Here is a 16,662-nt window from a genome sequence, read left to right on the forward strand (position 1 = left end):
CTCATGAGTGTAAGACAGACATTTTCCATTTTGAAGGGATTCTTCAAAAATATCATTCCTGTTTTTGGAGGCATCATTAAATATAATTTCCTATCAAGTCATGAAGAATGTGTTTTCAGTTCTTTCAGAGGCACTCAGTTTTGCCATTTGCATTTAGATCTGGAATGCCTTCCCCTGTGCAGAACTACCAGTCAGTTACCCTGAAGTCTGGCAAACTCTTTCCTAAATAGGTGTGAAACTCACGCACCTCCATATTTATATGAAAGAACAATAAATAATTGTGACTTTATTATATAGCTCTTATTTCACCTACTGATAACAATTGTTGCGAAGAAGCTGGACTGCCTGGATTTCACAAATGATATTTACTGGGTACCTTAGGAATGCAGGCAGTCTGAGAGACTTAAATTATGAGTTCTACTAATATGGCTTCAGGTGGTTTTTTCATAAGATTTCTAGTAAGTTGGGCTCACAGAGGAAGTTACATGTTCTTTGCTGAAGAGATAGTGCAAGCACCTGAGTCCCCAGATCCTCTTTGTATTCAGACCTTGTATTTTGAATGCACATTAAGGTATGGTGGTAATATTTTCAAGAGAATTCAAGAGAATAACTAGCTGTAAAATGTTCAGGATTGTGTTGTGCTGTACTGCTGTGTAACCATTTTTACTCTGTTCTTCAGGAACTGTGAAGGTCGGAATATTCGATACAAAACCTGCAGTAGTAATGTGAGTATGGCATTTAATCCTTTTTTATAGCATCTTTTACTTATTCAGATGATTTGTTACAATTTAAGAAGTGCTGTTTCTTATTTAAAATCTTACGGTGGATAATTTTCTTTTGATCATCTTTACCAATTTTAAAGATTTCACTCTGAATGACTCCAGGAGGTCTGAAATTTAGGTTTCCAAATAGACATTTTCTTTCCAAATTGTAGTGCCAGTTGTGATTCAGAACACTTTATATCATTTGTTAGGAAAATTACACTTTGGAGTACTAACAAATCAGCTCACATCTTAAAGTAGCAAGTTCCTTTCCTGAGGTTCTGTCTGAGGTGAAGCATTAAGCCTTGCTCTCGAACATTTGTGATTGCTAATGATACAACAGCATTCATTATGTGAGCAAAGAGGGTGTTGCTTTCAAATCTTAAATTGCATAATTACTACTTACATTACCTCCTTACATTTGCCTAAGCCTAGATCTTTATATTTCTATATACAAAATACATATATTTAGTACGCTGGCATAGACCATTTCTGTGGCTGAATATGTAGCTGGAGATTTGAAAAAGCAGTTGCTGTTACTATGATGCAATCAAACTTTATTTTTACAGACACATTTTATGAAAACCAGTCACATATGGCGTACTTCATGACTTGTGCTCCACTGATTTGCAGTGATGCTTTATGCTGTTTAAACAGCTGCCTTCGCTCACCCCAGATGTTGTAGTCTGCTCAAGGTGTGCAGGATTTTGTGATACCACCGATAGCAGACTCGTGTACAAACACAGTGATTCGTAATGCATTGGTTTATGATCTGCAGGCACCTCTGGCACGGGTTACCCAAGAATACAATATGGTGTCTTTACAGTCCCATTCCAGGAAAGAGGGAAGATGAGCAAAGCAAAAGCATTTTATCTGCTTTTCTGTAGTGCACTTGGTTCATTTGCTTCTGGCTTTGGGAGAAAGACACACAAACACCCCTAAAAAGGTGAGCCCTGCTGTTCCCTTGAGCTCACTTATACCCAGGCAAGAGCAGATGATGGTCATGTTGCTGCCAGCCTCGTGATTTTTGCCAGGGGCAGCAGCTGGGAAGTATGACGTGTGCTCCTGAGGAGGCCTGGAGCTGGCTCAGTCTGTATGTTGAATCGGGGCGTCTCCTGGGACAACCGGCCATCTCTACTTTTCAGTTTGCCACACCTAAAGCTTCTGTGCCAGTTGGCTTCGCCCTCCTCCTCAGGAGCAAGGCTTGCTAGCACCTCAAACTGTTCTAACACCATTCCTTGGTGTTGGATGGATTTTCCACCTCAGCAGCCCACAGCCTGAGTTTCCGCTGGCAGAAATTAGTGGAAGTGATTAATAATTCTGGCCAACTGCATGCAGAAGCCAGATCCTAGAGACAAACTCTGCCATTTGCCCTTTGAGATCTTCAGTGCACAGTGCATTTACCTCAGAAATAACAGTGCTGTGCATGGAAGACTCATAATCTTGTAAAGCCATGTGATAAGCTAGATAAGTCAGTCAGTATGTAAGCAATAAACAAACAGCCACTGTCTAAATGTTTGCTAGATATGTAATTTGCTTTCTATACAGTAATACATCTCTGCTTGATATTGTGCACTACGGCTTCCCATGCAACAGAGTGCAAATTCAACATAGCACATCCCTTTCCTCCTGCGAAAGGAACAGAAAACCATGTAGAGTGCAGAAAAAGCAGAAAGATGAGATCCATTAGTCCATAACTTCTGCTATAAGCAGAGGCCTGCATGCTTTTAGGATACATTTGAGCAGTTGCAGACACTGGTTGCTTTCAGGATTATACAGTAAAAAATCTATGGTGAGAATGAAGGCACTCGTATGCGTCATCATAGAGAAAATTAAGATGATTACCATATCCTTTCTGAACTCCAAGGGGGTTTTTCTGAAGTCACTGGGACCTGTTTTATAACTTTAGGGCTTATTTTAAAGCGATAAGTGGCTAGCATCTTGTATGAGAATCTGTTTGAATTTATGATGATTCAAATGTTAATTTCCAGACAGGAAGCTGCATTTACAGTTCTGCTTTTGGGGCATGTCTGAGAGGGATCGGGTTTCCATTTTAGTTCAGATAGAGCCAGAATCTCTCAGGAACTGTTTTTCCTAGATTATAGGTCAGATAATGGAGAACTCATGAGAAAAATAAATTTCATGAGATTTCCACTGTTAGTACAGTGGAAAGTTGATCTTTGAATTTGGCCTCACTGAATTCAAACCGAGTATTAGACCTGATTTAACCTTGAAATGGGAGCTTACACCTAATACCAACCTAGGGCTAGACCTGTTCTGTTTCAAATGATATAATTGTCCCCAAAGCATCATTTCTAATGAATGCTTCTCGCTTTAAGAGTAAAATTTTAGCCTGAAAATTAAGAGTTTAAATTCGCTTCTTTCCATATTATTAGGTATTATTGATAACCACAGGAGACATCCAGTATATATACACTGTGTAAAATTGTCTGCAAATGTAATTTTGCTACATGATACATTACACCACTAACATCTATATTGAGGAGTACAAATGAAGCACAACTTAATGCGTGTGTCATTCTAATGAAAAGAACAAGAATCATTTTACCAGAAAATTGGTTTCATCTGGATTTGTAATAGAATAGTGGTAAGTTCATTGAACTCAAGCATAGTTCCAGAATAATATTAGTGATATTTCAACAAAAAAATTAATTCAGAGTCTTAGCAATGAAATAATTGCTGAGATTATTAAGGCTTATGTTTAGCCTGCTTATCTTTCTGTTGTAAATGGTACATTGGGTACAGGATTTCTTGAAGCTGCATGTCTGCTTTCAGCTTTTCTTACAGAAACTTTAGAGAAATAAACTATATGAACTATTCATTGTATGCTGTTCAGTGAGATTTTCAGTCTTTCTTAAACCATTTTTTTATATTTCCATTTTTGTATATACTCTTACATTCTAATGCTGTGATGTACACTATATGGAAGTGTTTAAGATAATCCTTTAGGGTCTTATTCATAGAACAAATTATTTGGGCCATTTCCCCATAAATTTTGCATTTTTTTATGTGCCAAAAAGTTACTTCCACGTAAGCCAGAATGACTCTCCTATGGTAAGAAAAAAATCACTATTTTGTTGCAGATTTTCTCACGTTTCATTCCAATATAACCTTTTTATTATATACAAATAATGCTTACACCTGTTCAATATATTCATCATATTACTGTCCCAGCATCCACTCATTAATCAGATCACCTACCCCAACCAAAAAATCTTGGCTGAACTGTGTCTGCTCTGTTCCTACAATATTTCATCTTGAGTTACATAGTTTCTGTCTAATCTACTCATTTATTTTTTATTTTCATAATGCTGATGTACCCTTAACTCTCCTGGCTAGGGTTTCTCGTTCAGGTATCTTGATTTTGCTCAGAAGTGCCCTGAAAATTGCCTATGGATAACACAGAACCTGAAGCTAATTTCAAAAAGAAAACAAAACAATGACTTCATCGCTTCTGGCTCGATTTCAACAAAATGAGATTCAAAGAACCAAACTAGACAAAGGACTAGACTTTCTTTGGTGTCATCATTTTTACTGGGAATTTTCTTGCTGCCTTTTTGTGCTTTTTTTTTTTTCAGCAGTGTAATTGTTGGCAGGAATCACACGGTCTGATACAACCTTCATGTTTTGTACATGAACACTGCCTACAAAGATACAGATTTCCCAGGTTAGCTTTGTTTTCAAAGACTATGAGTAAGTGACTGCCAAAACTTAACCAATACATTTCATAGGAAGCCAGCCCTTGACTGCAGTAGTTTTAATCTTCTGTCACAAAAAAAGTGAGTGCATTTACACACATGTATATATATTTTTTAACCTACACAGTAGTCATGTCTGAAGCATCTTTTTCAGATCTGCCTAATAATACGTACGTAACTCATGTCATAAATAGACTGAATTCCACTACAAAATCTGTATATGATTATTTTGCCAGCATTCTGAAGTATTAGGCATCATTGATGTGTGTTCAGATCCTTGTGTAATGTGTGAACCTACAAGTGCTCTGGTATGGTTCAGTGGATTCAGCAACAGGCAAAAAAACTATTGCTGAAATTAGAAAATCTGCAATTAGTAACAAAAATATTTAGTGAATAGGGGAAAAAAAAAAAGTGTGGAATATTGATGGGATAGAGGGAACAAAGGAATTGAATTGATATCTAAAATAGATTAAAACTAAAAGCACGGGGTGAGTAAGGATTGGGGCCCATGTACTGTGGGCTGATGAGGTGGCCTTGCCACTTCTCACGTTTCTCCCTTGCCTCCCTCTCGCACACCTTGCCCTAACCTTTCCTTCCCTCCTTTTAATCTTCTTCTCACTTTTCTTATCTATTCCAGTCTGAAGTTTCTGAGACCTCTTGTCTGATTACATTCCTTTTTGTGCTTGTCTTTCTCTTTAGATCATAAACTCTTTTCTTTATACAAGTAGATATTGTTGCAAGGAAAAACAGGCATCTGAACATGTTGCTGCCCAAATTCTGATACAGAATCACAGAATTGCTCAGGTTGGAAAAGACCTTAAAGATCATCAAGTTCAACTACAACCTAACCATACTACCCTAACTCTAATGTAAATGATAATTTCAGCCCTTTGATATCTCTCTGTGATGCTCTTTTTATTCTCCTGCTTTTGAACACAGCTCAAATGTAAAGCAGGTGGGGCTGGCATGTGAATGGAACACCACAATTGCTGTCTGTGCTTTGAAAAAGCCAAAGTCAAAGAGGGAGATGAGAATTCACTTGTTCTCAAGCAGTCAGGAAGCGAGTGGAAGGAAGGAGCTGCATTGTGCTGAACCGATGAGAAACAGAGAGTAACCATGGATTGACATCCTGACATTGCAGTGTTTGTGTCTTGGCACTGCACCAACCCCTTGTGATAATGAGTTATAACAACAGTCTGTCAAAGCCCAGCCTAGGGATGTTGCTCTGCCTGTTTTACAGATAGCGCTTCAGTTCTTTGTGATGAAAATCTAGCTCTGTATTGTGGTTGAATAACACTACTTCAAAATGCTGCTTCTAGCTTTACTTGAATCTAACATCAACTATTTTTATCATTAGCTGCTCCTTTATTTCCAATGGTGGAAGGGAAAACCATATGGTATCCATATAAACTCTGATGTCCCCTCTGCTTTTTAGACTTTCTGTTGTGGTAAATGGAAAGTGACAGATAAGTCAGAGCCAATTTCTGCTCTCATTTACACCCATGCAAATGTGGTGGCTTGCTTTGAAGTTATAGTAAATAGGGGTGATTTCTAACAGTATTTACTTGACATGTTCTGAAGTGCTCTCTTGTGGGGTTTTATCTCTATAAAACTCCTGAAGATTTACAGTAACTGCATTTTTTCCTTGTCTTACTTCATTTTATTAACTCAAACTAAAATTATCCCAGATTAAAAATAAAATAAAATATATTAGCATAACTTTGACTTATTTTCACTCTAATGTGTATTATTGGACAGTGCTGCAAAGCACTGCACATTGCAAAAGCCCCATGTGTTGCTCCATAAGAAAACCAGCGATCTTAGAAGTTTCTTGCAGTCTATAAAAAAAAAAAAAAAAAAAAAAAAACAGTGATATTTCTGTTTCCTATGATGAAAGAAAAAAAAAAAAATCTAAGGTACTGGCAAGGTATTAAGCTAATGCACTATCAACCCACCCCGATTCAAGAGCAAAAATGTGTCAGGACAGTATTACTGAGGGCCTGAGGGCATTGGAGCAGAATTTGTGCTTTTCTCGTGTATGTTTCCAACAGTAGTGATGCACTTTGCCCTTTGTTAGTTTTTTTTCAGGGAACACATCACAAACTTTCAGCCTTATATCCAATGGAAACAAGTCTTTGTTAAAATCAGCCTCACTGGCTTGTATGGGCAGTTGGAATTCTTGGTCTGGCATATGGACTGTTTGATGCTGGACGTACTTTTAAACGAGAGTGAGAGATTGTTTGACATGCTAACTCCTTTGTCGGTACTTTGGTGAAGTTATTTTTGAATAAATCGGTATTCATCTCCTTTCCTGTCACTGTAGCTTAATATTAATGTCCTTGTGTGCAATGTTTTATACAGAAGAAATATCTTAGAATATTTCATTTCAAACGTTGTCGAAGAGGCATTTGTCATATTTGTTGTTTCATCTATATTTGCTGAGGCTGTATGTGGAAGAAATTCTAGAACTATCTCTTTAGATCAACACCAATGTAAATTCTATTTTATTTAAACAAAGTAAGGTATGAATTTTCCCTTAAGGTAAAAAACTTTCTGTAATTGTACTAAAGGAAAAGGCACTGGTGTCTCTTCCTAACCCTCCTGCCCCATTTCTGAGCAGTACTGAACAATTGATCAGACACGTTTTCATTTCTTAATGTGTAAGTATCAGCATAACACATCTGTCATTACTCAGGTGTATGAACTGATGAATGAGTGCAGAATGCTTTGAAATCCTTAAGTGGAAAAAGCTATTGGGAAGAAAACTATTAAATATCAGTTATCTCACTACAGTCACTTTAAGTGACGTAGTTTCCTTTAGAAGGGAATTTTTACTACAGGACCAGATTTTAAAAGTGTCATAAAAGTAGCATTTCTAATTACTCTCACTTATCAGTTGTGCTATTACTGGAATATGGGCAGTATTCTCTTACCTGTACTGCAAGGAATGGATTAAGCAACGTAATTGTGTTAATGCATGCAGTAGAACACTGTAACATATTTGTCATAGCAGATCAGTTCTTGAACCAAGCCTACCTTAACAGCTTCAGCATAATTCTTCAGATTCTTCCACTACTACGAGTGCAAAGGGCTGCCTATTTTTATAAATCAGTTCCTTTGGTTTGTTTTCAGGACTGCCCTTCAGATGTTGGTGACTTCAGAGCACAACAATGTTCAGCCTACAATGATGTCAAGTACCAGGGGCATTTTTATGAGTGGATCCCCGTGTACAATGACCCTACTGCACCATGTGCCCTGAAGTGTCAAGCTCTGGGAAAGAACTTGATTGTGGAACTTGCCCCAAAAGTACTAGATGGTACTCGCTGCAATATGGAATCACTGGATATGTGCATTAGTGGAATATGCCAGGTATGTTCATGCTGGAGATCTGAGTTGCTTTTGCATGTGAAGTGGATGCTTTTCAGTTATTTTTCATCTCTGTGCATCAGTTTTCTTTAGAAGTATCTGCAAGGACAGCCAGCTGGATCGTAGATAACTCACCTTTCTCTTCTATGCAGAAGTTCCTGACTGCCTTAGACACTGATATTTTTTATGTGCAAATGAGGTCAATAACATTCACTCACTCTTATAATGTAACTTTTACTCATGTAAAAATTATGGAAACTAGTAGTAATCTCCTTCTCTGAGTGTTGTATCTCATGAACTCTGCTAAGGAGAAAATTTGATATATTAGGGGCTCCTGCTGAGAATGGTGTGTGTGTGTGTGTGTGTATGTTTGCTGTACGTCATGCTCTTGTCTCTTCATTTCTTTAAGGAGCTTCTAGTTTGTGCAGTGAATTTGCCTACAGTAGTAGTATTTCTTTTTTTAGCAGGGTACATTCTAAAGATCTGAATCCTAAGTTCCTGTGATCCCTATCGTATATTTGCAATTTATAGATTTCAGTTCTAGAGAAGAGGTTCTGCCTCTGTTAAAAGCATTAAAGATAAGAAACAAGGCTTGCTCAGCTGCCAAATTCTTGATTTACATGACTTCATCCTTTGATGGAAGAAGTAGTCTTAGGCTTTCGAGATCCAGCCACTTAAGATAGATGTTCCCAGGAATCTGATAATTGGGTCAGAAGCTCCAAGTGCCAGAACAAAACTGGTTGGCAGATGGGTAATACTTCACACATAACCAGCTGAAGCTGCTTCTTTGCTTTTTCTCATCTCCAGGCTTAGCACCTTGTCAGGAGGTGTTGTATCTTTATTGGCTGTCCTGGATCAGGAGCCCTAGCCTCCTGATGACCTTGAAGCAAATCCAGACAGCAGCATAGGATCCCAGTATTTTGTGCTGCCTTTGAAACTGGGGAACAGAAATTTATGAGGGAGGGCAGCATCACAGTTCTTAGGCTTGAATATCATCATTTTTTCACCCCAATTTTAGTACTAGCCAGCTGATGGTCATTCAACATTGTTCCTAATTCCATCCAATCCTACCCCTACTTTTCTCCCTGTCTGTCTCTGTATCACCACATTTGTTGTATCAGCTGAAAGGCTTTGGGCAGTTGGAAGCAGCTATGGTTCATGTCCTTGCACAGTCACAGTAATTGTACAAATGTGCTCTGCATACCAAGTGTATAAGAGGCACTTAAGGTGATATTAATAAGCTTAACATAACGACTTTCTGAAGCAATTTCTTACTTAATAATTTGTAGTCAGTCATTCTCAGTTTTTCCAAGGGTGGTAAACATTATTACACAGGCTGAAGTTGAGATTGAATTAATTGCATGTTACCGATATTATTATTATAATTAGTTTTTTTCTCTCTGCAAATGACTTGTTCTGTTAAATGCCTAAAACACATGCAGCTCAAAAATACAGGATACAGCCTGATGAGCAAAAGAGCTCCATTATGGGGGAAAATACGTGTTTGGCAGAACTGTGGTGTGCAGATGACAGCAGCATTAATGTATGATCTGGACCCTGCTGTGAGTTTTGGGACTTCTATCTATGCTATACTTGCAATGCCAATCATGCCAACACACAATGCATCTGCTGTCTCTGTAATTGAAGAAGAGTTCCTTACAGTCTTGCCCTTCAAGAGACAACATTTGTCAATAGTATTTCACAGTGGTGTCCATCAGTGTTCATTACACTGCGTATTTAGATAGGATGTACCTTTATACACACTAAAAGTATTTGCAAAATAATACATTTATTTTGCAATATTGTTAGTAATGTTTCCTTATTTAATACAGAATTTGAACCTGGAGGATACCAATGCATTTTGCAGATGGTACATCTACAGAAGCCTCAGCTGTTTGTGTCTATTGCCACACTATTTTGCTGAATCTGACATAGCCCTGCTTTGAGGTCTTGCAAGAATAACTTAGAGGTTTTTTTGTTTGGTTGTTTTTAATAGTTTTGCTGTTATCAATACTTGCAGTTTTATTTACTGACGACCTTGAAGTCCTTGGTCGTTTGAATAACCTTTTTCTCTTTGTGGGGCAGAGTGGAAATGTTGGTTCCTTGTGACAGGACTGCAGTGGGGAGGGCTTCCTCAGAAACTGACACCAGTCTTTGTTACTACTCCTGTTTAAGCAGGAAAAGAAAACAAATTGACATCTAATCTTTCCTGGAAAAATATTGTTGTTTAGTCAACTGCTGTTAAGAGAGAGAGGGAGGCAGCAAAAACTTTGATTCTTCAGGATTGTTGCTATAAGATCAGTCTGTTGGATTTTGACATATACTTGGCACAGCCCGTAAATAACTTGGCAAGCACTTTTACAGTGAACTCATCTAAACAAACATGTCATACTGCTGATGTGGATATCTTCGTTTTTATGCCTGGGAGCACTGAAGAGTTAGTATAAGGAAACTGGATTGCTTGAGTCCTTTTCTAAACTGGTGCTGGGTTTGCTCATTTATTGTCTCAGAAAGTTGGCAAGTTTTATAAGATCTCAGTTTTCCCTGCCATAAGCACTTCATCCATTTCCTTCCTGTTGGTGAGATAGGGATGCAACACAAAGTTTTCCTCTCAGATTCTTGTTCCATCTATCTCCTGGGCAGAGCATGAATTTAAATGTACAGAGACATTAACTTCCTGCTGTCCAGCTTAATTCTGATTCTCTGCATTTCCCTTAACAAGTATACCCAAACTAAATAACAGGGTCCAAAAAAATAATGAAACAAAACTGGATTCTGGTTAAGAATTTTGTGTTTTGGGGGAAAGTAAAATCCTGGGGTGGTGGAGCAGGGAAAAGTTTATTGAAAAAGTTAATAAGACATTTTGGGATTGTCTGACACTTAATTCAACCTTTTTTTTTTTTTAAATTGTTACTTTATTTATTTATTTATTTATTCATTATTGTTTTTTTGTCTGCTACTGCCTTTCTTCTGTTACCAAAGCAAATATCTGAGGTTTTTGTGCTAAATAAGGACAGGTCAAAACTTCACTTGCCGGGAGGATTTTCACACTTCTGATATTTTTTCTACTCTCTGTTCAACTCCCAACACTTTTTTTTTTATATATATAATATTCCTGCTGTGCCCATCTGGATGTGGGTGGAGACATTTAAAAACATCTGCATGTCAGACATGTGTGGGCAACACTTACCCAGTTACTCCGCCTGCATTGGGGCCCTGCCTGGGCTTGATTTTTGTTTTTAATTCTAGTTTGTGATTTTTTTTTTTTTCCTACTAAAATGCAGAATTAGGTCTTGCTTCAGCACCTAAACTGGTTACACTGATAGTTTTTCTAAAACAGAGTAATGTGTTTGGACAATAAATACACGCATCACCCCAAACCACACATCACCAGCCCGACGGAGCAGTCGGAGCAGTTCTGTCCTAAGCTGTCACAGTTAGGTCAAAGATGATGTAAATCCTCCGGTGAACTTTCCATTTAGTGTCAGTGAGTTGTTTGTGCTCCAGAAAAGGCAGACACTACACCGTGCTTTGCAGCATATGGCATAAATTTAGCTGACATTAGAACACATCTCATATGTCAAGTGGAGTGCCACTGACTTCTGCCATGCTCCATGTTTCCGTCATGTGTCATGATATACCAAGAAGGTATCTCACACACTTGCCACCAAAGTGCTTTTACCCTTGATGTAAATATCTGTCAGTTTTCTTTGAAAGCTGTTGCTGTAAGCCTTTGGAAGACAGCACGTTTTTTCATGATCTCGTGTGAGCTTTGCTTATGGTTAAAACTTAAAATGATAGAGGTTTGATAATGTCTTCTCATTCTGACTCCATCTATTCTGAGAGCTGCTTTCTCCCAGTGTTCACTTGGTTGTTTTGCATACATCCCCCGTGGGTTCCTGTGGATACTTCTTATTGCTTCCAAGTATGTTAAAGGACTGCCCAAAGTGCACAGTTGGTGTTCAGATACTGAGAAAGGGGCATTTCTTTTCCATCCTATATTATTGTGGACTTCCCAGTGAAAAGCAAAGAGTAAAGAATTTAATCTCATTTAAAAGTATATGTAGGAGAGGAATATAAAAAAGTATTTTTTAATAATTTCTAATTTTTTATTCTTATAATGCACAATGAAGCACCAAAGAATATTTTGCTTTTAAAGGAGAAATTTGGTTCCTCAAAAATACTAATTTTCTTTTTTCTTTCCTGAATTTACTCTAATGTTTAATCTGAATTTCGGGAGTTTATATAGCTTCCTAGATTTATATCTTCTAGTTCTTACTCTTTAGAGTAGTCATACTGAAGGTATTTTTACTTAAGATAATCTTTCCTTTTACTCTGCTTGGAGTAGTTGGTTCTCAAATAGCAATATAAAAGGACACCAGGGAAAAACAAAAAACAAAAATCAAGCAAGCAAACAACAACAACAAAAAAAACAACAGCAACAAACCACTTGCAGGCTCCTTCTTATACTTAAAAATAAAAAGTCTGCATTACAATTTTTGCCTTTCACCTCTTTAACCTTCAACCTCAAGTAACTTACAGGAGGAATTGATTTTGAGGTAGCTTACTGTTAAGTCAGCCTTCATATTGCATCCTTCCCCAGTACCACTAAGTAGCCCATCAACAGCATACAGTGCAGGGACTCCCATGCAGAGACCTGTACTCCATCCACATAATTCTGCAGACACTGGTGCTGGCAGGCTGGACCTCATGCAGAGTGACTACGGGATTTGCTCACATAGATTCAATAAATCTTTGTAGCCCAAAGAACTACATATCAAAATCTTCATGTGACTGTACATGTGACATCCCATTAAACCAAGCAGGAGCTCCAGCTGCAAATCAGCTGGGAAACATTGGTGCCTCTCCAGAAGTCCCATGGAAGGAAAGGGCTGAGCACGGGTTACCACGTCCTGTGTGACCAGCCAAGATTCTGCTCTGTAGCCTCCCAGACTTGGCTTCCTCTCCCATGGAGGCTCTCAGCACTGCCCAAGCCATCTGACTGCACTGTAAGAACTGCACTCGAACCCTTTTCATGTCCCAGCCTGCCATGAGATAGCAGCTCACTTGAGATCATGTTGGCAACTTGGAGGAGGGCTTTTGTGGCACAAGGGGTGCTCACAGATACTGAAAATGTTGTTTGGAATCACTTACTTTTAGTTAGCAGCTGTTCACTGCTGCTAAAAATTGCCATCTCTTTTCAGACCTTCTGTTTTTCTCCACACTGCTGTTTCTGATGGAGGATTAGTGCCCATAGGGATTTCTTACTCTCTAAGTTTATCCTTTCTGTCAGATTAGGGGTGAGTTTTTTCTGATCTCCAGTTCCTTATCTGTATCTCTCTTTTTCTAAGTGATTCTTTGCCAAGTTTTGTTTTGTTTTAGTGAGCTTTATATAAATATGATTTTATTTCCTAGCCTAGCAAGGTCCTGCAGCGTGTGAGCGTGATAAAGTCAGTACAGTAACTCATGATTTGGGTATCTTGTTGAACTAGAGTCTTCAGATCCCCTGGTGCTGTGGCAGATATGGCTGGAACCAGTCAGAAAGTCAGAAAAGTAATTTGATTCCATACACTGATTTCTTTTTCAATAGCATTCTCTCAAGGAGGAAGCCCAATGGGAATCTGTGTCCTACCCTCTGTGTCTGCATGTGTGCATTTTCTAAAATGAGAACCATGTAGGAAAGGGTACTTGCTCTCCTGCTGGGTGGTCTTATGGGCTCTCAGCTGCTCCAGCACGCGGCAGATCCTGCAGGAAGACTTACATGTTTTGGAAACACTTTATTTGATAGTAGTGGATTTGCAGAATTATGGAATGCTCTTTAGCCTCCTGCCTTCACGTGTGAAATGTCTGCAAAAAAATGTGGACGGTCCATTTAGGAGCCCTTTTGTATGCAATGAATTTAATGCACTTATATTTTACCTTTTGTTTTTTATTGCTTTGTATTCTTTTTCTATTTACTGAGGGTCGAGAAACTTGAACATCATGGTATGCCTGCTTGTGCCCATCATTGCGACATATTTGTTGTCCTTTGTTCTGAATTTTGGATTTTGACACACTTTGGCCTTACTCCTTGCTTTCTCATCTACAAACAACTGAAAACGCACAAGAGACACCTTTTTACTTCCAGTTGGGTCTGCTGCTTCACCGGCCATGCAGTGATGGGCTGGGTGATGGACTCAGTGTCAGTGCATGCCCAGGGTCCCTGAAGGGGCCATGTTCTGCATCTTAGCAGATGCTGACGGCCAGGTCAGCTTCTTGGGGCCACTGCTGAGCTGTGCTACCTCTGTGTAGAGATGTGAGACCCAGTGCAACAGTTCAGCCTTTGATAGGCTGAGCTTAGTAACAGAAGGGTTGTAAGACAGAGAGTTGTGAGGCCATATAAGGACAAATCATGTCTAAGACCAAATTAAATCTTCAGTGAGGATAAAGCAGGATTCTACCTGAAATCTTCTACATTAAATAAATAAATAAAAGTTACATTCTAAATTGGAGAAGTGCCTTGTTATCTCTTTCTGTTTGTAGAAACTCCTTTACTTGTTGATGATGAGTATGGGAAAGAGTGGGAGTTTTTTACTGCATATTCTCTCTATGGACATATTTTATCTATGTAGAAATGAGCTACAAGCTGAAGCTATCACAAAGCAAGGGATGTGAGCAGAGATTGCACAGTAAATGAATAGATGGGCTCTGAATGTCAGCCTCTGGATTCTGTAGCAGGGCAAATGGAAAATACTAGCTAAGACAGAGCAGAACTTTCCCATGATGGATTTTATACTTATGTTTTTATTGCCATAAATTCCCATAACTGTATTTAAAATTAATTATTTGCTGTGTGGATGCAGACATTCCTAACATCTGCCTGCACTGTGATTCTGGGGTAAAGCAAGTAGAGAAGGAGAAAATGCACCTAATAGCTGACACTGATGCAGTGAGATGTGTGTAGTGGGATAGCAGATGTGCCTGTATAGTTAAATACAGATTTAATTTTTCTGAGTTTTGGAATTTTTAGTGTGTCTATCTGTAAAACAGAAATTATTTTTCTTGTGAGTGAGACCCCAAGGACTTTAATTTTCCCTCTTGAGATTGATTCTATGAAACTGCAATGTAGATTCATTTTAGTGAGCACATAGGATTTTTTCACTATTTTCTTTTTTCTTTTACTAGTAAATGTTGAAATAAAATGTATGTCCTTTCTTAGTAAAGTTTGAAGTCTTGGAGATTATTTTTGCCAGAAACAATTCTGATGGCATCTTGTACTTTATGCTATGCTCTTAACCTTTGGATGTTTTTTTTCCATTTCAGTCTGAATTCTGAGAGAATAAATCATTTTGTTATGACAACGTGAGCTCTACTGTCCTGGTGGTATGGCAGTTCCATCCCTTGGCTGGATTTGTTTGATGTAATATTCACTCAATTTTCACTCAGTCAGTATTTTTCACATCTTAACAAATTTCACAGGCAGTGGAAGCCAACTGCACCTGGGTTTACACCTTTCAGTCTTTACACCCTTCAGCAGTTCAGTAGCAGTGATACCATATCTTTGTGAAGAAAATTATCTCTATTTGTGCATTCTGCAGTGCAGCTCCTTATTTCTTTCATGCATTAGGCATACTGGGCACTTCTTAAATTATTGGCCGGGTTTTTACTTTTGTTGAATTTGACTAAATGCCATCTGTACAGTTGTGCCACTATTTTATTTGCAATCTATTTCATGAGTGCACACAGATGTGCATCCTTTGAAATTGCCAGATCAGTGAAAAAACAGAAGTGCAAATGTACTGAGAGTAAATTGCATCTGGATTTCTCTAACCACTGTGTAGTGGAGCAACTCCAGAAGGATGCTAATTATGTCACTGTGAAAGGTTGGTAATTGATTTTCCGTTTTTATTTTATTAAAGTCAATCACATTGATAAAGAGCATCACTTCCCATCAGTGATCTATGCCTGTTTCTTGGGCAAAAATAGAACAATGAAAAATGTTATTAACTGACGTTATCCCCTTAATCATCATTGATAAATGAGACTATCAATCAAAAATACTATTAGAGTCATTTGAGAACAATATAGTAGCATTTAACACATATTTGATTTCAGCATGGATATTTGCTGGACATTTAAATAATCTAAGACATAGTAGATAGGGAGAAAGAGAGAAAGAACAGCACTTCACAGAACATATTTATCTGCCACAAATAAGAACAGCAGAGTTTTGGTTTCTTGGGTGTTTTTTCTTTTGTAGCTGCTTCCATTTAGACAACTTAGTATTTTGTCTTATCAGACTGTACCTAGATCTCTGGCTCCAGAGGACCAGAGAAGCAGGGAGTCCTTTTCCAGACAGAAATGTTGTATATAATTGTATGTATTGCTACATATAAATTCATATCTTCAATAGCAGTAGTGATACTTAACAGTTGGTGCTTGTTATGCAAAATCTTGGTGTTTTTTTCCTCATGTTTCACCTCAGTATTCTTGTTATGTGAAGTCTGAGTATATCTTCAGGCTCCTTATTCAAAGCATGTAATCTTGAATCTTTAGCATTCCAAAAATATTTCTTACGATTGACGCATAATACTTTTATAATTGACAACTCATGTCCCTGGAGTGTATTCTATAAAAAATGGTGTCGTACCTGTGTTGAAAGAAAGTGCCTGCAGATGGAGATGAGCAGTCAGTTAAGGGAACAACCATGTTACAGGGGCCTAAAGCAACAAGCAAAAACTGACATTTGAAAACCTGTATCTGCATTGAGCTCTGCATGGGCAGTTTCTAGTCCATATTTGTGTTTATGCTCATTAAGGGTATACTGAAGGAGGACT

The 16,662-nt window shown here is 38.2% G+C and overlaps 1 protein-coding gene across 10 annotated transcripts in view; it reads left to right on the top strand.

Annotated features, from left to right (window-relative positions):
- ADAMTSL3 (ADAMTS like 3) overlaps positions 1 to 16,662 on the top strand; it is a 179,558-nt gene that overhangs the window by 82,414 nt on the left and 80,482 nt on the right. For all 10 annotated transcript variants that reach the window (XM_090148955.1, XM_090148956.1, XM_090148963.1 and 7 more), the window contains 2 exons: positions 680 to 725; positions 7,613 to 7,849. In XM_090148955.1, the coding sequence (XP_090005081.1) occupies positions 680 to 725; positions 7,613 to 7,849 (283 nt within the window). The remainder of the gene's footprint in view (positions 1 to 679; positions 726 to 7,612; positions 7,850 to 16,662) is intronic.

Source organism: Phasianus colchicus, chromosome 12, assembly GCF_987193195.1.
Source record: "Phasianus colchicus chromosome 12, bPhaCol1.hap1.1, whole genome shotgun sequence".
In the NCBI taxonomy this organism is placed as follows: Eukaryota; Metazoa; Chordata; class Aves; order Galliformes; family Phasianidae; genus Phasianus; species Phasianus colchicus.